The 23,315-nt window shown below is 38.3% G+C and overlaps 1 protein-coding gene across 1 annotated transcript in view; it reads left to right on the forward strand.

The window, feature by feature from the left end:
• PDE8B (phosphodiesterase 8B) overlaps positions 1 to 23,315 on the forward strand; it is a 74,659-nt gene that overhangs the window by 5,583 nt on the left and 45,761 nt on the right. The window contains exons 2-5 of the mRNA XM_067569177.1: positions 5,872 to 5,931; positions 17,962 to 18,152; positions 20,304 to 20,363; positions 21,768 to 21,825. Of these exons, the coding sequence (XP_067425278.1) occupies positions 5,905 to 5,931; positions 17,962 to 18,152; positions 20,304 to 20,363; positions 21,768 to 21,825 (336 nt within the window). The 5' untranslated portion in view covers positions 5,872 to 5,904. The remainder of the gene's footprint in view (positions 1 to 5,871; positions 5,932 to 17,961; positions 18,153 to 20,303; positions 20,364 to 21,767; positions 21,826 to 23,315) is intronic.

Genomic DNA, 23,315 nt, shown 5'->3' on the forward strand with positions numbered 1-23,315 from the left:
GATTAATCATTAAGTATATTTTTGTTACCTAATGACTCTTCTATAGCAATAAGAAGATGATTGATAATGATTTTTTGTTATAATATAATTAGAGTTGTCATTTGTTTACAGTATTCTTTGAAGATGTATGATGAATTAATTGATTGAAAGATTTCCTATGGCTCTTATAGTACCTGGATGAGGAATCATACATAGTTCTGATGATGGTAATGGTTTAGAAGAAGATGAACATTTGACTGTTTTTAAGTCCTTATTACAGCAGACATTGCCAGAAAGTTAGCTGACTTGTAGTAACTTTGCTTCCAAACCAAGGGCCTGATTCTTTTCCCAGTGAAATCAGTGAGTTTTGCCATTGACTTCAGAGGGGCCAGGATTGGGCCCAAAAGTTTCACAGTAAAGATTTATGAGAGCAGTTGCAGGCCTATTCATAGTTTCTCAATTTCAAATTTAATCATATCATTTTGGACATGGTGATGAAAGCTCTTGGATATTTGAGGCCCATTTTCTATCTCAACTAAAGAAAATCTAAGTGATTTCAGGAACTCATAACAGTGTAGATTTTCTTAAATATCACTTGACGAATATCCTGAATTTGCTATCACACAAGCTTTTGGCTATGAAATGTCTGAGGCTATTCTAGTTGTCAGAAATAGACGGGGAAAGAAGAGGTCAAAAAAATTTTGAGATTTGTGACACTTTTAATCATGTGGCAATTTTGGCATTCAGAATTTAATTTATCCAGGTGTCTTCAAGTGCAGCAGTTATACATTTGTTATGAAGTTACAGCATCATAAGAGCTGAGAATCTATTTAATGGGTATTGATTAGTTAGTTCGATACGATTAGTCATATTTTAGAAGTCTTCCTACTTCTAGTTGTAACCCCCATAACCAAGCTCTTGATGGTAAAACAGAACAACAGATATATAAACAGACCCAATCAGCCACAGAAACAATGAAAAGAACTTGGTTAAATCAGAATTTTAGCACAACATGATGTCTAGCTATTTGAGCTAGAACAGTGGTTCTCAACCAGGGGTATGCGTACCCCTGGGGGTACACAGAGGACTTCCAGGTGGTACATCAGCTCATCTAGATGTTTGCCTGGTTTTACAACAGGCTACATAAAAAGCACTAGTAAAGTCAGTACGAAGTAAAATTTCATACAGACAGTGACTTGTTTATCCTGCTCTATATACTATACACTGAAATGTAAGTACAATATTTATATTCCAATTTATTTACTTTCATTTTTATCATATAATTTTAAAATAAGTAATTTCAGTAATAGTGAACTCTGACACTTCTGTATTTTAATGTCTGATTTTTGTAAGCAAGTAGTTTTTAAGTGAGGTGAAACTTGGGGTATGCAAGACAAATCTGACTCCTGAAAGGGGTACAGTAGTCGGGAAAGGTTCAGAGCCCTCAACTTAGAACATCCATGTTTGCTTGCTACTGATATTTATTGTCTCAGTGATTGATGTGGGATTGATAACCGTATCTAAAAGTTTGCAAAGCCTTGGTAATTATAATAAGTGTATTCCATAAATGAGTGGCAGTAGCAGACGGCATGAGTTTGCATAGTATTTTGGTAGAGAAATTTATGATTATTCCATGAATGCCAGGTAATTCAATTTTCAGTGTTTTACATGGCTGCAATACGTAAGTAGGTTCTTATATCACACCAATTGTTGTACTATCTGAGCCTGGTACTACTGCTAGAGGATCAAAATATTGAAGCATAACTATGGCAGTGGGTCTTATAGTTCTTCAGTTGGAGGAGAAGTTTTATGAAGGGATTGCCCATCAGAGATTTTTATTAGTTTGGTTGATATTAGATACACTCTGGTATTTAATTTACTGTATAAACTGTTTTGCACTCTTTAGAGCATTCCAGATTTCTGAACTTGTTCCACAGTCAAATACTTCTTTAACTGTAACGTATCTGGCAGACATTAGTAGGGATTAGGGTATTTTTGTCTTTTAAGGCATATAAATCAGAATGCTGATTTTCAGCGAGTCTCAACCCAGTCTTCTCTTGCATTCATCTTTGTATAGGCACACATGCATGAGTATTCCTGTGCATTAAGACCTGTGTATCAGACTAGTTTTCACATGAAAGTTGTCACGTGTTCACGGCTCTAATAGTTTGAGCCCCACAAAGGAGTGGTGTTTTTAATGCAAATAGCAGTTTTCACCATAAAAAAGTTCTGAAAATATAAGTTTTTGCTGTTTTTTGTAATACCAGTAAAATATAACATAGCTTTACTCTCTGAACTCTTGCAAGAATGAATAAGAATCAGAGTTTGAAAGCTTAACAACAACAAAAAAGATTCAGTTGGAAAGTTCTTTTAAGTCTGGTCTCAATTCTTCAATTGACTCCCCATAGACAGACCCTGTAATCTGCACAGAATTGCACTGACTTCAGTAAAGCCATGTATGAAAGCCAGTTACAGGACTGGGGTCTGTATTTGCAAATTGCAGAGAACTGCCTTCACCCAACAGTTGCTTGTGGCATGCTTCCCCTGAGCTACCTGTGTTGTCACAGTTGATATAGCAGTTTTACAGCACAGCTCCAGCTTCAGCTGTTCAGAATAGAGCCAGAAGCATGACAAAAAATCAGGAACTCTGGGAGGTCAAAGGATCCTCAAGTTAATACTTTGCATCAGGAATTAACCCTCCTGATGAACTACTTCTGCTTTCCCAGACAGAACAATTGAATCAGAAACGTAGAGCTGTTGGTCAGTCAATTTGCCACTCTTATTGGTTTGGATATCAACAAAAGAACTGTGACTCAGACCTCTTTCTGGTGCCTCTGGATTGGCTGTATCAATAAACCAAAGTACATGCAAACAAAATACAATAAAATAAGCCCTGTCTGTACTAAGGAAACATTTCAAAACAATCCCACCACTGCTAAAAATGGCTTCTCCAGGGTAAACAAGGCTAAGAGTCCTGGTATAGATGGATTACTAGCTACAACATGTATTTTAAACTCTGAAAGAGCTAATCAGATCTAATTCACATATAGTGCTTACAATGGTAGCGGTAGCCTACGCTAGCAGAAATGGAGCAAAGCTGGTGTTAACAACAGTGAACTTTTTTTGACAAATGTCGTTAGTGTAGATAGTGCTATGCAGTGTATGAGCTTGATTTTTTTAGAACTGCTTGAGTCGACTCCCTGACCATCTGGAGAAATTGAGATCAGTTCCCCTCCTAGCCTCCTTACTATAGAAACTACCCTCTTTTTATAAATCCTGTGATTAGTAATGAAGTGTAGCTGCCTTTTGTCTATCTCAACTCTGGAGCTGACAGAAGAGCTCTTCTGTCTCCAAGCTTCCCGTATAGTCCTCTTGTTGTATCATTGAGGCCAATGCCGTTTCTCTTTATTAATATGTGCGTGATTACCACAGGAACCATTCTCGGGGACTCCAAAGGGTCTGTACTGTCTGTCACTGGGACACTGTAGTTAAGAGGCTTTGGAAGGAGAACTCAGGTTTCTTCATTAGTGTTCCTTTATGGTGTACTCTAGTTGTCACAAATCTACATATACAACTTAATTTCTTTTACATGTTTAGTTTATTTAAAATATTTAGTTTGTTCAAATGAATCTCAGGAGAGTATTTGAACAAGATAACATTTGTAATATCATTGACTTTCAGTATAAGATCGCCCTTAAAACCTATCCCTCTGTAACTAGTCTCATTATGTGCTAATAATTTTATAGATACATTTAATTATTTATTCTAATTTCCATTCTGATACACTGACTGCATTACCTCAGAGGTTCTCAAACTGAGGGGTGGGTCCCGCAGAGTATGTGGAATGTATTCGGGGGGGAAGGGGGGAGAGCATGAGAAGCTTTTGGGGGGAACATACTGCATTTTACCTACAACAATGAATAACTAGCAAAGCTGATTCCTCCAGACGTATCAGGTCTTCAGATAGCGCTGTCCATTTTAACAGATTTCTGTTGAGCTTGCGTAGGATTAACAAAGTTGTTGCCATCTGTGTGTTAATCTGTTTGCTACAATGAAGTGTGCACATTTAATTGGACCACAATCACAGTTTTGCTTTTGCTCTTATTACAGTAGATTGTTGGCTCATTTGTGCAACAGGAAAAAAAACAACTCAAGTAAAAAACAAAGAAGCTGAAACTGATTCAAGTGAAGCGCCACCGCATGTATCAGTTTATGTACTTGTATGGCCGGAGGAGGGAGGACATAAACTACTACAGACAGAAAAAAAGGGGGCACAATCAAATAAATTTGAGAACCATTGCATTAGGTTAACTTCTGTTTGCACATGGCAGTAGATCAAATGAGCAATGTAGCTTTCAATATTTTGTGTGAGAAAAGGAGCACTTAGTTACAGGGTTTTGTAGCTTATACTTTGGAAAACAGTGATAGGTTCTTTGGAGTTTAATATCTTGAAGTACTGCCATTGGTATGACACCCTTTGACATGTGTTGGACTGAAAAGAATCAAGGCTTGGTGACACATGAAAGCCTAACATGTCAGTCATAACTGTACATAATTATACCCTCTCACGTGCAGGTAACACTATGTTAATGCTTATCAGGGTATTGTATTCTTTAAGGAAGAGAAAACAGCAAACTAAAACTATGCTTATTTAATGTTCATGTATAACCCTTTGCAAGGTATCAAATTTAAGAACAAAAACACCATACCTGAGTGCTGCAGAAATATAACACTGTTCTTCCAGTCTTCCTGAGTCACAAATAAAGGGGACCTAACACTGCTCCCTGGAATTAGGATTTCCTTTTATATGTGACTCGTGGAGCAATTTCTTTAGCTTACCTTTAACAGGCAGTCAGGGTAGTCACTGTGGAGATTTACACTCTTGGAGAAGGGACCATTTTAAATAAAGTGCCCATTGATTAGAAATAGCTTGAGGGCACTCTGACTTTCCATGGCAGTTAGATGTTGGTGTGGGAGGACCTGTGTATTGTTCAGTCTGCCTGACAACGTTCTAGAACTGAACTTAAGAAGATCTCAAGTGAAGTGAATCATTAGTATTAAAGAAATGCAACTCAGTATACTTCAAACTGCACAAGAAAGGAGTCTAAAGCAACAGTCCCACTTCTTTGTAATATAGCAACTGACCAGCCATAAATGTTGTCAGTTTTATGTATTGACACTTATCATAATGAATTAATGCAGATGTCTCCTGGTTATGCTCTGCAAGGCATAGCAGTGACGCATTTTCCTGGAAATTTTAAAGGCCATGGTTCCAAAAAACAGCCCTGATCCTATAGCTTTCTAACAAGCATTCTAAAAAGAAATTCACTTATTTAAGCAACCATATAAAACTATTTTAAAAGTACCAAATACCTATGAAAAGATTTTGTGCCCACATATTCTGACCAAGTACATGTGAATCTGGTCATTTGTGACCATATAAAGATAAATTGCATTGTTGAAAGCAAGACTTAGGCTTTTCTGTGTTATCAAATCTCTGGTAGGCTCATTATGTTAAAGACTTTGGCTTTTTTAAAATCAATTTCTTGTAGGAAGGGTTGAGGTCTTTATAACTGAGGATCAGGAACTTGTTCATAGTTGTATATGCAAGAGTTGGCTGTGCAGCCCATGTTTAATGAAGGAGATTTACTGGGACGGAGATAAGAATAAAAAGGGAAAAATATAAACACCAATTAGGATTTGATTAATTATCTTTCAATAAAAGACATACTTCACAGTAACCAGACTAAAAGACTGTTAGTTGTGTGCTTTTCTTCCCTTCAATAAAAATGTGGTTCTGTAAAAATTCTGTTCTGTTTGGTCTTTCTTGCAAAATGCTATCTGTTAATGTGATCTGAAACTGAGAACATCTTTTGCATTTCTCTCATTTAGCAGGCTTCAACTACAGAGATACAAATTGGGCCCATGAGACTGACACAAGATCCTGTTCAGGTAGGGCTTTATTTCAATTTGATATCGTAAGTTGTGTGAAAGTGCAAAGGAATTAAAGGCTCAATCCTTTATAATCAAGCAAAATGTTTGAGTTTTGTGTAAATTGTAGGATGGGACCTATATTGTGCATAACAAACTATATTAATGAAGATGTTTTGCAGTCTACTAGCTAATAATGGTTAGGACTAAGTATTTGGTACAGCTGCCATAGAAGTTACAGAAATGATAAAAGTAAATTTCTGACCCATTTGAACTATGCCTGTGAAATATAACTGAAAATACGTATAACTGTTAAAAAGTCATTGCCCAGCAGACAACTTGTATTAGAATACACATCAATATTGCTAAATGACACGTCTCCTTGAAGCTACGTTGTAACCAAAGAGTTATGTATAGTAGGATGGTGCAGGCAGTATCTAGTAGGTGTATTGAAGGAATCTGGGACTTCTGTTTTTCCTCAATTCGGAATGCAGCTATTGACTATTCAAGAAATTCTTCAGAAAAACATCTCAGCCTATTACATGACAGTGAAGAAGCTTAAGCTACACCTCAAAACTTGGTATGGAGAGCAGCACACAGTAAATTCTGCTGCATATAAAGTCTTTCAAGAACTGGAAAGTAGGGTTCTCTGTTCTTGAAGCCAGAATCATACAAGCAGATTTGGATCTAGAGATTTGAAACCAATAGCCACAAAACATAGGGAATGGTTGGACTTGAGCTTTTCCAATTTTGGACAATCTTTAGGAAGAAAACCTGAATCTTAAAGTTTTTATCATGGTGGTTCTCAGCATTTTACTGAGGTGAGAACTCATTTTGTTTGGCTAGTGTCTGTTACTAATGATGTCACTTTTATATGAGAAAAGCATGGGAACAGAATCCTGAAAACTACTATACTCAATAATCTTCACAATTTACTGTGCCCATATGTTAAATGCAATAGTTGAAATTTGAAGAAAGCTGTTGCATTCCGCTAATCATTCATCTGGCAACATGTATAAAACCGTTCTTTTATAATTTATCCAGCCAGAAAAGAATAATACATAACTTTTATGGACAGTAGCAGCAAATCCGCATCCTTGCTGCTCAGTCGTGTAACCCTTTAGAACATTTCACAGTATCTGGCTAGATAGCTAAAGAAAGTTCCTCGCTAACAAAAGTTGCTCAGGCACGAGCAGTTTGATTGAAATGGCAACTGAGCTTTGTGACTGTGATGTGTTCAGGACTGAACTACAATGCCAGAATGAATATGCACTTAAAGTAATGAACTCTTTTTGACCACTTTGGAGCGCACATTCCCTAAAAACTGAAGAAATTGTGTGCTACCTACCAGCCTGGGAAGAAACCAGTGCACGGAGCATGTGACTATGCAGTGACAAACAAAGTGCTTAAAGGACACTAAAAACAGAACCATTCCTGTCACTTCTTCTACCAACCAGAAACCCTTTTTTCTAAGGGTTATAGAATTTCCAATCCTGATAGTGTTGTAAAACACTCCATTGCCAAGTTAAAAGATGCCATTGAGTCATTCCCCTTTGCTGGAGGACAGCAGAACAGGGCAAAACAAATTGTGCTCTGATAGGTTACAAGCACAGGAAATCAAATGAGCCCCAGCAATAGTGACTGAACTATGTTTCACCAGGCAATTCCTCTTACTCATACTTGCTACAGTTTCTGCAGGTTTTGTTTCTGTTCTAGTAAATGAGACGGATGCAGTGCTTAATTTGTAATGAAAAAGGTCTATGCAAGCCCCGGCACAAATTAAGCACTGGATAGATGTCAAATGTTAGTTCTTGGTTTATAATTTGTGTGCTGAGGAATCTTAAGTGTCAGAGAATGCAAGTTAAAAGTTTACAAAACAATATAATTAATTGTTGAAATGCAGTAGCTTTTTTATTCTCATTCTGTAACACTGCTTTAATGACACAAGGTTCAGTTTTATTTTTCTCATTATTTATCTATGTATTTTACACACACAGCTATGTGGCAGCAGTTTAAATTGCTGTGAGAAGCAAAGCATAAACAGTGATGCAAGAAATAAAGCATTTGTTCTCTATACATGTGTAATTAAGTTTATAGTAATTATAAAACACTGAAACTTTTTCTGTGCCAAAATCAGTCTAAATAGTGATTTAATCTAATAAAATAGTTCCTTCGTGTTATCTTGTGCTTGTAGAACTATAACTAGCTTCAGTAGTAGAACGGTGTCTTTGTTTTTCATGGAATTTTAACATAAATGTGTGGAACTTTTCAGGAAAAAGATGTTCTTCAAACTTTGATAGTTTGCATTAAGATGGGCAAGAAAATATTTAATAAGTAAAACTGTATTCTCAACATTTATGTGAAAGTCCTCTTCTGTGTCCTTAGCAAAAATCACATTCTAAATATTGCAGCGTTAGTGTTAGCTGTTGATGTATTTTAAATTAAAATTCATCATGTAAGAAGGGAGAGCAAAAAACAAATGTTTGGTTTTTTGTTTTAAACTATTTAGCTGGCTGTAGGTGGTCTTTTGTTCTTAGTTCTTTTAAAGAGAGAAGAATCTACAGTATTACATAAAAGCAGAAATGAGGTAAAACAGTATGTTTGTTTCCATATAAGAAAGGCATTATTATACAGTACTCTTTGTGTGTGTGTGTGTGTGTGTAATATTGTACTTAAACACATGTGAAATAAATTGTGTTACTTTACACTTGGCTAATCTGGCAACATATTGCTAGCAAGTCCACTAATTCAATAAATCTGCATGTTAATCTTTTGTTCCATCTTAACCATGGATATTACCTATCCTCCAATTTAAAATCCCCATTTGCTGCTGCTTCATCCCATGTAAAATTACCAGAAGTTAGTCTACATATCTGATAAATTCAAACAGCTTGCTAAAACAAGTTGTTGTCAAGCCTTCTATAACAGCTACGTCTGTTTTACCTGGTCTACTACTTTAAGGTTTATCTAAAGCAGGGGATTATTGCATGTGTTTCATGTGGTGCAAACTGACCCACAGAGCTAGGAATGCAGAAAACATCCAGACCTGCCTGGAATACTGCTGGTATTTTTCCCTGGTAGGTGACGTTGTTTGTAATTGTGCCCTGCCACAGGCCATTTAACAGATGGGTGAAGAGTCTAGTGGGGAATCTACACTGGGGAGAACTATCTTTTCTTGCCTGTTTGTAATGTAGCATAGCATCCTGGACTGTGACTTGGACAGTCTATTCCTGGCCTTATGTTCCTGACCCTGTAAATGCATGAAGGTCGGGATCCTGACTGTACCTACCATGTGATTCTAACATGTTAGCCCTTGGTATGTAAGTGCCCTCATAGTAGTCACACACACAGGTTATGCTGCTGCCAAAACCTGTACTCTGCCCAGGGGACAGTCACAGACTTGGCTCTTGGAACCCCAGAATGGCACCGGAGGTAATGCACATGAAAGGTGTCTCCTCACCCCCACTGGATTTCAGTGAGACCACTTTTGCAATTGCTTATGTGAATGGCTTGCAGGATCAGCCTATAAGACAGAATCTATCGTTTTCTGTGTAGAGCTTTAGTAAAGAACACATCAGTCTGCATTTGAGGCCATTAATAACTGTTAAAATAACTTTAGAGAATGAGTTCAAGGGTGACTGAGCAACTTTATAAAAAATTTGGATTCCATGAAGATGGCCAGGGGAAACATTAACGGATTACTTTAATTCTAAATGATATAGGGTATTAACCCTCTAAATGGTGGAAATTTCAGTAATTGCCTAGGAGTTTCATATGCAGTTTCCTGCTCAGTCCAGAATATTGTGTTGGTCTTACTCCATAGAGGGCAGGTATGGGGAAGGTATGCAGTCATCCTGTCTGTCATCTTGGTGGAGATGTAAAAATTAAAAATAATAGTAATTAAAAAGATGAACTTCAATCTTAGAGCAAGCGCAGTGCTGTGGCTTTTAGGGAACTTCAAATATTATGGTGAATGATCCTGGTTATGTGCCACTGTTACTCTGGTAGCTTGTGAATGCAGTGAGGAAAGTGATGTACTATATAATCTCTTGTCCTGGCCTCCTTCATCTCGGGTATCCGTTACTGCCATCTTCCCTACTCTAGCCTTGACAATGGCCATATTGCCACTTGACAAATACCACTTCTGTCCTTTTCAAAACACTGCAAAAACCTTTTTCCTGACTCATCACTTCAACAATTTCCTCCCTGTTGGCATCCTTCCATCGTTCTCCCTTCTGCATGTCTTAATATAACCCCCAAAACCATTAACAAAAAGTGAGAACCCCTACTCGTATTCACTTTTTAATGCCCTTCCTCTGTCATTCCTTGTATAGTGTCAAGATGTCAACCTCTAATTCTGCTCCAGCAATAATGCCAGCCTTCACTGCCCATCTGTCAAATTTTCTACTAAGCATTTTTGTCCTTTTTCCTGTCCCACAACTTACACGAAGAAGGGGGCTCCCTGTAAAAATTCTCTAAAGTCAATCCTTCAAAATCCCTCATTAAAACTCTCTTCTGCTATGATGCCTGCAAGTACCAACACAATGGCTAGGCAATTGGTGTGCTGTGATGGCTGCTTATCATATTGATCATAATCTTGTTAGCTTATTGCACCTGGCTATTTCCACTTGTTGTCTCTAGTCTTATACTTAAATTAGAAACTCTTTGAGGCAGGGACTGTCTTAGTTATATCTTTGTATACTGCATTGCACCAGCATCTTCATGTGCTTCTGCAATACAAATAATAAATAATCATAAAGCTGAAAAGAACCTGGTGCAAGCTGGCTCAGCAAGAGAAATCCAGGGCCCAAGCATAATTTTTTCAGGCCCAGTACAAACTTGTAGCACAGGTCCCCTCCCACACACATACCACTCATCCCATACATACAATCTCATGAGCCATGAACAATTTTTTCCTCATGGTAATGGGGGTTGCAGCCTGGGCCGGTAAAGTGTATCCTTTTCCTCTCCCCATGTTGGGGCCCTGGAGAAATCTGCCCTGCTATCTACCTAGAGCAGTGCTATTGGAATGAACATATCAAATTATCACCAAAATAGCTAAAATGACTTTAGCTAAGGAATGCACATGAAATCTAAACATATATTTTAATTCAAACACTTGCATGCCAGTCCAGATTATCCAGAATTTATCTTCTGTCATGCCGTTGCCCATGTGCCTTGGAATCTGTATGGGTATTTCTAGTGACCTTACAGTTCTGTGACCTTACCATAAAGGTCCTACACAAAGTTCTGACCATCAGGGATCATAATAATACTTTACTGGTGCCTTTTAGCTAAGGCACTCAGGGGTTTTCCATACTTTAAGCCATCCAAATACCTTGTGAGGTAGCTAATTACTATTGTATTTTACAGATGACGAAATGACATAATTAAGGTACTGTAACACAGCAAGTCAGCTTAGTCATAAACTCATCAACTCCTTCTTACCCAGAGCACCTTCCCAGAGTAGGTGTGCCTCACTAAGGAACATGAAATCACATGAAATTAAGAAGGTTTGCTGTGGACATCTTTGCATTACACAAAGGGCACCACTTCAAGCTGCTCACCTCACTGGACACTGCAATCCCTCACTTCTAAGGGGGAGTAGGGTGCCAAGAGGAGACCAATCAAAATCACAAAACACTGCAAATGTATACTGGCTATACTATACTAACCTAGCTAAGAACAAGATAAACCTAATAATAGCAGAAAAAGGTGTGACACAGCAGGGAATTGAACTTGGGTCTCTAAAGTCTCAGGTTAGCACCCTAACCCCCTTGTCCCTTGTTCGATGCTCCAGTAGCTAAGGAAACAAGGAACCATGAAGAGTGCTCAGGCGTGAACGCTCAGTGCTTATGTACTATGCATGTGGTCCCACTGCCCAAAACTTGATAGTGAGTTCCAGCAAAAGTGTGGAGTATGCAGTCACCTCCCAAGGGTGAGGCTCTGTGCAGACCATCACCTCAGAGAACCCCAGTTACAGTGAGTAGTACTGCAAAGCAAAACACACAAATCTTACTCTATTTCTAGTTAATTGTGATTAAGGAGACGCTTTCTAGTAAATTAGAAGTTTAGATATTTATAAACGTTAAAATATATAACATGTCATTTTCTTACCAGATTAATCCAATATGAAATTGTACTGCTTCCACCAAAACATTAATCACTTCACTTATTGTTTAGAAGTCAGCAATCTAGACAGCTTGAGATAAGACAAAAGTAGGGTCACCTTGGCTAGCCTCTAGGTTGTGTGTGTTGAATTTCACATGGTGACACCATGGCTACACAAAGTAACACAGATAAGATGACTTACCTTTCTCATAGACATTTTGGGCCAAATCCTGCTTACCTTACGCAGACAAGTTGTCCCAGTGAAGTCAATGGGATGAATCGTGTGGGTGAAACAGGACTTTGCCCTATCACTGCATGGTTTGTACAATTTTTGGTAAACTAGAATCCTTGAGTTCTTTTTTTCAGTATATTTACTTTAAAGTAACTTTTATCATCTGCAGTACAGTATGGCATAGTTAATGATTAATTGCTGTGGTAAATATGTGCAAATTGTAGAGGAGAGTGTCTAGATGACCTATGTTACTGGCTCTATAATTTTTAAACTGATAATAAGCAGTATAAAGTAAACACTGAAAAATTCTTTCCTTTCCTATAAATGCATTAAAAATTAATGATTTAACACAAGAAGTATTCATTAAGTTCCACCTATATTGACCCTTGGATGTGTCATAGAGCAAATATATACATTTCCTAGGATATCAACTTAGTTTTTATATTATCATCTAACAAAGGCCCCAAACCTACAACCCTTTTCATGTGAGTAGTCCTAACTCATGCTAGTGACCCTGTTGAAATCAGTAAATATACTTACATGACATAGGATAACTCACATGAGTAAGAATTTCAGCATTGGGCCCACATTTTATTTTTTGTCATACATTATCTAACTGCTTGCCACATATTTTTGTTCTCTCTGCTGAAAGAATCAGGTTTAGCTATGTTTGGCTGTACACTTGAAGTAATGAATATTTGTGTTCACTGTCTAAGATGTAGCTTTACAAGTTATTAGTATTAGGGACAAACAAGTTGGAGATTGGTAATGAAATATGGAACTTTTCACTTCTTAGACACTAGATGAAATCCAGACCAAGTTAGTAGTGAGCCAAAGCTGTCATCTGGTGGCTATTTTCGTAGTTTTTTGTAAGAGAAGTTTGTGGTCTCCTTCCAGTACCTACTGGACAAGCATCTGCAACACAGAACCACTATCACATTTGTTATCGACTCTCTTGCTGGCAAGTTCAGCACAGAAACCAAGGAAAATGGGAATGAGACTGAAACTGTTGCCACTAGAGGGTGACCGATTCCAGAAGAAGGATGAAACTAGAAGGGTTGAAGGAACGGAGAAGCTGTAGGAAGTGCTGAAGGAGAGACATTTATGTTCATAGAATTTGATACAGCTAGAGAATGTGCTCAAGTCTGGTGGTGGTAACACTGAATTTGTTTTGACTGTTGCAAAGTGAAAACATTATTTTAAAAAAAGAAAGAGAGCATTTTTAAATGTTTTTGCTGACCTTGACATTCTACAGGCTAAAGATGGTATAATGTATGCTGGCTAATGCATTATTTAATATATACCCCTGAAGCCATTATAGCTGTCCTACTTTTACTGCTCCTTACTGTGCATTTACAGGTAAATAATTCTCACAGGCCTCTGGAGCAGTGCATAAGCATGTTCCACTCCCCACAGTCCTCTACAGTATTTCCATGGGGACAAATCATGAGCTAAGTTATTGCAGCATGTTGGTCAAGAGCACTAGGAAATGTGTTTCTGCCACAGAGCGCAGCAGGCCATTGATGTGACCCACACAGTCTTTCCTCTCACATGTTCATTTGACCCCAAATGGAAGTAGTTGTCAAGCAGCAGGCCATGGTTCATTCTTACTTATGTAACAGTGTCTAAGGGCCGCAGTAAAGGATTGGGGGGTCCCATGGTGCTAGGTGCTGTAAACAAACACGTAACGAAAGAATGCTTCCTGCCCCAAAGAGCTTACAGTGTAGGTATAAGATGAAACAGCAGGCAGGGGGAGCACAAGGTCACAGTAAGGAGATTATAAGTGTGATGGTTATGGAGTTGGTTTGCTGTGACTGCTACTTATTACAACTGGTTGGAAAATAGTTCTTTTTTCCATGGAAATTTTTGACAGCTAAATTTTGTCCATTTCCCTCAATTTCTTGCATAAAATTTTGACTTTTTTTGTTGAAATAACTGAAAACTGAAACATTTCAGTTTAAAATGGTGCTGCTGTGCCTCATGGGAACTGTACTTTGCTTTATACTCCCATTCTTTTCTAGGAGCTGGGCCTCACATCATCTCCCATGATGTGCCACTTTTCCCCCCCCCTTTTGGTGAGGGGAAGAGTTGCTCGTAGGAGTCCCTGGTAATCATGGGAGGTATAGTCCAGCCAGAGAGCCCAGCCCAGAGAGGAGAATGAGAGCTTGAGGAACCCAAACTATAACACCCATACGGAACAGCGATGCTATTTTAAATAAAAATACTTCAGGTTTTGGCTTAAATATTTTGATTTCCCATTAAAAACAAACACTTTTCACAAAAAAATTGTGTTCAGGCAAAAATCCAGTTTTTTGTTGAAAAACAGTTCCAGCAAAAAACTTTCAACCAGTCCAGCCAGCTGCTGTCAAATGTCTGGTATGTATTTTGTCCGTGGTGAATTTTTAAGGAGAGATTTCTCCCCTGTTCCATTGCCATCCTTAGCAGTAGCTGACTCTGTGCATACCTGCATGCACGTGCCCTAGGCCTTTTCAGTGCTGGGGATAAGATTCCATTCTTTGCTCAGGGTATTGCTTAAAACTTTCACACAACAACCCTTGTAATCAGGCTCTTGCTTGCTTTTTCAGGATTTGGAGTATAGTGAGTAGGACCAGAATGTTAACAGTTTACATGTTTACAATTTCAGGCAAAATTATTTACACATAGAGAATTTAAAAAAAAAAGATCCAGATTCTGGGATGAAGTAAATGGCAGTGTTAATTATTGTTTAGTGAATCAGTGTAAGTTTGTATATATCTTATATGATGTGAGATTGAAGGGTGTGGTTGTGGCTAGTGAAGTAGCCTAGGTGAGATCGTAAGAATAAGCAGAATTCATTTTATACTTTCTTTTATACCTTCTTCCACTATGCAGCTGTTTAGAAACTGAGGGCAAAATTCTTAATTGATGTAAAGTATTATTAGTAACAGACAAGCACATTTTCAGCTCTTAACAAATTAAAATGGGATTTTATAATTGACATTTTCCATTTTATGACAAACAGAACAAATAATTCTCATACATTTCCATTCACATTTTAAAAAATTATTGAATCTCCTGAGAAAAGGGGGTGGGAACCCAAGGAAATGTTTGAACTGCATCAATGGACTTTTAGCACTTCCCAGTTTAAATTATTCAGTGAAGTGGTTTAGCAAAATAAATAGATGACAGTTGACTAGCTAAAATACTTTTTCTAACGGCATGCCTCCTACTGCATTCATATTAACTAGAACTTCCTAATGTGAATGTATACGGTAGAATCTGAGTTATGAACTGACCAGTCAACCACACGCCTCGTTTGGAACAAACAACGCAATAAGACAGCAGCAGAGCCTAAAAAAGCAAATACAGTACAGTGCTGTGTTAAATGTAAACTACTAAAAAGGGGGGGAAAAAACAAAAAAAGATTTGACAAGGGAAGGAAACTGGGTTTGTTTCATTTAAATTAAGATAGTTAAAAGCAGCATTTTTCCTCTGCATAGTAGTTTCAAAGCTGTACTACGTCAGTGTTCAGCTGTATACTTTTGAAAGAACAACTATAACGTTTTGTTCAGAGTTATGAACAACCTCCGTTCTCAAGGTGTTAGTAACTGAGGTTCTACTGTACTATATCAGATTACAGCTATTATTTTAGCTGTGTGTTTTGGTTGTTTCACAGCTGTATTAATCATATAGTGTGCATTTAAAGTAGTCTAAACTGAATTCAGCTCAATGAGCAGGAATAATGGCAATGAGCCATTCATCTCCCATTCATGTGCATGGGCCAGTGGATCTGACCAGTTTGTTGATCCAGTGGCAAAGCACACAAACTGCTCCAACCATATCCCCTTTACCCTCTGTGCTCCAGCCACGCTGGGCTGTCATGGAGCTTTGCTGCAAGGTATGTAGCATTCTGAGGAGTCCTCTTGCATGGGCCTCATTGCTTCCTGGTCTCCTCAGGCTGAGTGTCCACTGCATTTCAATTGCATTTTGTACTTCTTGTGTCGAAGCAGCTAGGGAAGGGGACGGATACAGGATTTTGCCCTCTGTTTCTGTGACTTAGCTATATGGCTGTATAATGTACCTGCAAGCATAATTGCATGATTAATAGTTGACAAAAGTAATCGGTACTGATTACTAGTTATAATATCTACTGTAGTTGTAAATGCATTACATTCTTCACACACACACACTTTTGGTCTTATCAGAAGCACTAGGATTCACTGGCAGTAGCTATATGGTGGCCTTAAAGGGATAAGTGATGCATCAAGATTTTTTTCAGGGCTGAGGTCTTCCTGGTGCAATTTTTTGCCTATGGTTAATGGCAGGTGCAAATCCTACTTCAGATCAAATACTTAAACATTTTAGTGGTAGGATTTTTATAAAAAACTAACTGTGAACACAAATTTATCTACAGAAAAAGTGGCTGGGTGGAAACTGCATAAAAATCAGGTGCTTAATATCTCACGGGAAGAGAAGAAGCCGGGAGACAGGGCTCCAGGACAGAGGAAGAGGAGCAGGGGGTAGGGCCAGAGTTCCAGCGCTCGTGCAGTGCCTCCAAATTGACCAGGGCCCCCAAATTGGCCAGCACTCCTCGGGATGGGCCCTGTTGGAATCCACCACTGTTTAGGCGCCCTTAGAATGCCGGCACCTATAGGCACATGCCTACTGTGCCTAATTGGAAATCCAGCCCTACTTACAGCCAATCCTTATTAACTAGATTTATTAATAAAAAGAAAGTTGCCATGGTTAAAAGATCTATATACATACAGATATGAGTGAAGTTCTTAGGTCAGTTTCGTAGCAGATATGTTGAGGCTGCTGATTTGTAAAAGTCTTTCTGGAATCAATTAAAGTTATAACCTAATAGGCAGTCCAGGTGCAGAGTTTGTTCAAATCCTTCCATGAGAATTCCAGGATGAATCCAGAGTAAACCTGGAAACCTCAGTCTTGTGTCTTAGACTTTTCTGTCAAAGTTTAAGCAGATCTGAGGTAAAAAGAATCAGGCCCAAAGCCTCCTTTATAGTTTTCTAGCAGACTGATAGCCTCTTGACAGCAATTGTCACAGCAAGGGCCTTCCGATATGAAGAACAGGCAGTGTATATTGTTACTTTGAAACTAAACTTCTATTTCCTGTGTATATAAGGTAAACTAGTAGTATTCATTAACATAAGGCAATTAGCCACTCAAACTATCAAGACATTTAATTATATTGGATAATTAAGCTGAAGACAACATAAGTAATACTATTATTTCCTGCAGTATCTTACATCTTTGAATCAACAGAATATAGTAATCAATCATTAAAAGACAGGAACAGAATTTTAATATCTATAAACTAATTAGATCACATTGTTAAACTTCGACCAAGATGTAGGTAAACACAGACAAAATACACTTAGCAACTATTTTTTTTTATTCTTATCAATATAAAGTAATGGGTTGGAGATTAACATTTCTTTGATATCCCCCCACACAAGTACATTGTCTTGATTACAATTGTAATGCCTCCTGTTAAGTTATGGGTCATACACAGGCTGACCAGTCTGTCAGTGTCAATGCAATAATATGGCTAATGTAGTAAGTAAATGGGTCTGTTTTAAATTCTATAGCTGATGCTCTTTTTGAAAGGAGGAAGACTAGTCTTTTGAATTCTAGTAGTTTAAATTTGTACAATGAAGAGACTTATGTTGTATGTTTAATATGGGTATGATATCTTCTCTATTTTGCAGGTTTTGCTGATCTTTGCAAAAGAAGACAACCAAAGTGATGGGTTCTGGTGGGCTTGTGATAAAGCTGGATACAAGTGCAATTTTGCCCGAACACCAGAATCAGCTCTTGAATGTTTTCTTGATAAGCACCATGAAATAATTGTCATAGATCACAGGCACTCCAGATACTTTGATGCAGAAGCGATCTGCAGGTAACTTAATGGACCTCATGCTGCTATTAAATGTCATAGTACATTGCAGAATACCATGAATGAGCATAACAAAATTAAGAAATGATGACATACAGAAAACCAGTTTGGAGACTTAGGACAGGGCTTCATCACAAAGGAAAAAAAATAAAAACTGCTTTAGTGGCTAAGACAGAAGTAGAAATAAAATAGTTACATTTAGTATACGAAAACACCTGTGTGATCATATGAGATCAGATTTGAAAGATACAGTCAGTAGGGCTGAAAATAACCAATAATGCTGTCATTTGTTGGTCACAGCTTCCATAAAGCTTTGAACCAGAGCTGCCATGAAATTCTTCCGCACAGTCTGTGGTCATCACTTTTAGATTTGCTCTTCTGAGGAATTAATCCTGCATCAACAGTGGGAGCAGCAGGGTCTAATGGAATGCTCTCATTTGTCCTCTGGGTCTGGCACACTTCACTGATGGCATTTTACTAAAGTTTGTCATTCTTTGCATGTGTGTGGTATTCTCTCAAAGCAGTTGCTTCAAAATGTACAACTATTTATAATAGGATTCTGGGAAAAGACCTCTTTTCAACAGTTCATATATTTTACACAGCATGTCATGCTCTGTGTTTTTTTCATCAGCCCATAATGGGCAAATTTTGGCATGCTTATCCTGAGTAGTACTTTACCATTCAGACAGTCCCATTGATTTTCAGTGGAACTACTCAGTCAGTGATTGCCTGGTGGAAGTAAGGGTTTCTGAATCTGGCCTAGTGTTAATGTGGTGGTTTTTTTTTTTTTTTTAATAAGGGTCCTCTTTTTATTTTTATCACTGATGTATGGAGGGAAATCCATTCCATATTTGATAATCAAGCATATAATTCCAGGGTCTCAACAAGATGCATCTAGTCGTTGTTAGTCCAGTAGCAAAAGGCCTGTATATTCATAAATAGTTCACACACAGTACTTTCCATAAATTCTATAGAGCTGGTCTAACAGATTATCCTGTCCTTATACCTATCCCGAGAAAAACAAGCTTGTTCCCTTAAGTACCTTTTCTAGTGTTTTAGTCCACTTTCTGACGTCCTAAGTAATGGGACTTCCACAACTTAGTTTCTGAAACTATTTCACAGAATAACATCTTACTGTCACAACATTTTCCTGATATTCAGCCTACAATTTTCTCCTTTTTATCATTACTCCTGGTTTCTACCGTTACTTCTTTATCATTATTCCTAATAGTACCTTCTTGTGCCATGTTAAATAATTGCTCTCTGGTGTTTAACCCTTCAGGTATTGTAAACTGTTATTGTGCAGCCCTTTAGTTGTTGCTTAACCAAGCTATTGTATGTAGTTTCCGCTTTCCTCAATTTTTTGGTGCTCTTCTTCTGAACAACATCCAATTTTTCAATGTCTCCCTGATATCTCGATGTCCACATCTTCTGAGAACAAATCCATCACGATAGATGGGTTTGAGGATTTGCAGAAAGGGCAAGTACTATAGAGCCCATGAATCTTTAGTCTGTGAGAGAAAAACCTATTCTGTCTGAAGGGATCCAGGTCAGTGGCAGTTGAGGGCTGGCCTCTCTTGATGCTCTATACTTTCCTTCCCCCATGCAGAACAGCTCCTTGTAGGAGCTGTGCTGCCATTGACTACACCTTTCACACCTGTGCCCTATACCACAGGTAGGAGTAGAAGATGCATATGAGAGTTAATGCTGCATTTTCTAATCTTCCACCAAGATTTCTTTTTGGCAGTCAACCAATGGAAGTGGGAGCATGCCGTATAGACTGATTGCTCCCCCTCCCAGCCCAGCATACAATCCACACATCCATGGAATCCAGACCAAATGAAATTGGTGAGAAAGGGCTTCTCCAGGTTCCCTTGGTTTGAACAGATGCAGGTTCTTGCCCTCCCAAGATCTGGGGTCTTTGGCCCATGCTTTTCTCCATGGAGAGAATGTGAACCCAATATCCTTAAACGCCCAAAAATGAAACCGATAAGGTGCAAAAAAAAGTTTTATGGTGTCATCTACCATTTTCCAGACTTGATCTTTATAGAATCTTCTCTGAGGCTTTGTTGATTTTCATTTATATATATAGTGAAGAAATTCAAAGTTGTGTCCATAAAGCATGGTGTGAAACAGGGACTTTTCTCCTTTCAGATCAATCCGTGCTACAAAACCATCGGAACACACTGTGATACTTGCTGTTGTTCCCCGCATGTAGGTATTTCTTCATATTTTTGTGAAAGTTTTATGATATTCAAGAAAATGTTTTGTTTATTATGTAACACCACTAATGTTTGCATGATGCTGGGCAATCTCATAAGTCACAAGCTACTATCTGTAGCATCTGTGGAATATATAATCATTAGGAGTATTTGTTTTTACATGAAGAGGAAATGATCAGTGATGTCTTGTGGTAAGTTCAAACATTTATTCTATCTGATTGTAGATAAAACCGTAACTTACTGCATTTACTTACCAAAGAGGATCATAACATAATGCCCTAAATATCAGCAAAACTAGAAAGCTATGAAGGAAGCTTTAGCAAGAATGTTACAGCCGATAACATCTTGTGGTTATGCAGGGTGGGGGAGAGAATAAGAAATACAAATATAAGAAAACTTAACTGTAGCTTGATAGAAGGCAGGTCCCACATTCACTGGAATGTTTCCTGAAGTCCTTACTCTGCTTCTGCTCTTTGCTCTGTTTTTTACACACAGTTTCCTCAGACAAAATTCCCATTGACTTCAATTGAGTGTTACTTTAGAAAGGACTGAAGGCCTTCTCCTCTAAGGCATTTGATCAATCCCTGTAAGGTGCTGTATAAGCTCAACTGCCACTGAAATCCGAAAGCTCATGGGAATTAAGGACATAAAGCACCTCAAAGAATTTTTCCCTAAGTATTGGGCTGAAGATTTGACTTGTTATAAAGAACACAACTAATGTTTGCTGTTAGGTTGAAGGGAAAGAGAGTACTGCTCTCTCTCTCTCTTTTAACAAAGATAAGGAACCAAACAATAATGAAGACCCCATGAAATTTCTAAGAGCTTAATGAAAGTTCTAGAGATGCATACAAATTATATCACATTATTGTTCCAAGGCAGTCCTGGCCAATTTAATCATGGCTCTGCATACTGTATAACTAAAGGAAGTAGCTAGGTCACTTTCCCCACCTAGTTTTGTTGGTTTTCTAGTTGTGTGACCAGGTAATTGGAACAAAATAAAACAAAAGATTTATTATTTCCACTCTTGAATCAATAACTAACTTTAGTTTTTTCCTCTGTGTATATCTTTACCCTCTTTATATTAGCTTTCTTTGTAAAAACCCTTCTCTCTATCTGAAAAGAGCCAGCACTTCTCTTGAACTTGAATTGCAGATTTGCTGCAATAGTGATGAAGAAATGTAGTAACTGCCACCAATATCTGTCGTGATATGCTACAGTTAGTACATTGCTGTAGGTATCTAAGCACACAAATCAAGAAGAGCTACATCTGCAAATAGATTACATGTTATATTCTGCGAGTCTATTTTGTGCCAAGTTATTTTTCCTACAGTATGTTTAGGTAACTGTCAAATTATCCTAGTTTTCATTTTGGATGACATGTTCTGCTTTGCTGTAGATCTGCTGACCAAGAAGAGACTTCTGTTCTTCCCCTTCTCCATGTGGGCTTTGATAGGGTATGTAGAAATTGCCCTGATTCCTTAGTAAAATTACAAACACTTCTCCTTTTTAAAACTTAAAAATGAGCTTATGTATTATTCATGTAAAGCACAAGTTTGCTTGTGTCACCAATGTTAATTATACTGCATTGAGAAAATAACTGTTCATCAAACACAGCTCCTCTTTGTTTAACTGGAAAAGTTTACATATACACCATAAGAAAAACATATAGACCTAGCCAGAGCTTCCACAAGGAGCAGGACTGTTGGCAGATGAATTCCTGTTGGCCTGGGCACAATTCCCTGTGACAGATGGTAGGATAAATATTGTGCAGTTGGGTGTCCTTTGCTGCTCTTTTAAAAAATCAATGGGCATCTTTCCATTGTTTTCAGTAGCGATTGCATCAGGTTGGTTGTGTGATACTGATACACTGACCTGCAAACTCTCCTGGTGCTCGGAGTATTAGATTCTGTCATACTGTTTGCACACAGGGAGGATGAAAAAGAAGGCATTTGTGCCTTCTTGCTCCCCATGGCACCTGTGTAGCTGAGAACTGATTAGGAAGGAGCCCTGTAAAGAGAGAGAGAAGATGATCCAACAGTGAGGGTGCTAACCTAGGACTCTAGGAACCCAAATTCAATTCCCTACTCTGCCACCGACTGTGTGGGACTTGGGCAAGTCTTTTTGTACCTCAGTCCCCATCTTTGACTTCCCCATCTCACAGGAGTGTTGTGAGGCTAAATGCATTAAAGACTGTGAGGTGCTCAGAAGCTGGAGTAATGGGGAGGCCCTATAAGTACCTAAAACAGATGGATGTCAGCCCAAAAGTATGCAACTTTAATTTTCTTTTCAGTGCAGTGCATTGTAGAAAAGTTGTCTAATTCTTTGTCACATTCTTTACTATTAAAATTTTTGTCTCAAGTTTTCCTTTTCTCCTAATACCTAGTGTTTTGTCCAGAGATTTCAGGGCAATATGCTCTGTAGCCTAGATGGTGACTTAATATGCGGTCCTGAAAAAAGGGGTGGTGCATAACCACCCTCCGAGTAGCTGCAGGAGGCGCTCTGTGTGACTCTAAGTCACAGTTCTTGGCCTGTACTGGCCTTATACGAGCAACAATCTGACTCTCCCTGCACAAGTTCAGCTGTACTGGCTAGTGAGTAGGGAGGGTTGAGCCAAAGCCTTGTGTTCTCTCCCACCTGTCCCAGGGAGGGGAGGAAGTGGGTGAATTCACTTTTTCTTGCGTGGCTAGACCAAAGGAAGGGGTGCAAGAAGGGTTCTTAAAACATCTGGGAAGGAAGATTTAAAGTGAAGCAAGGAATGATTCCCTTTGAATAATTTTCTGAAAGATTATCATAAGTGTTTCATGATCCTCTGTTGCCTATTAAAAATGAATTAGATACTTCTCTGTCATCCACCAGCTTGTTGTTTGTTGTTGCCACTGTTGAACACCATTTTCTCCTTATCACCCTAATTATTTATAATGCTGTCATCAGTACACCAGCATGA

The sequence above is a fragment of the Emydura macquarii genome, unplaced genomic scaffold, assembly GCF_026122565.2.
Source record: "Emydura macquarii macquarii isolate MOO-44397 ecotype Brisbane River unplaced genomic scaffold, CSIRO-AGI_Emac_v2 contig_2897, whole genome shotgun sequence".
NCBI lineage: Eukaryota > Metazoa > Chordata > Testudines > Chelidae > Emydura > Emydura macquarii.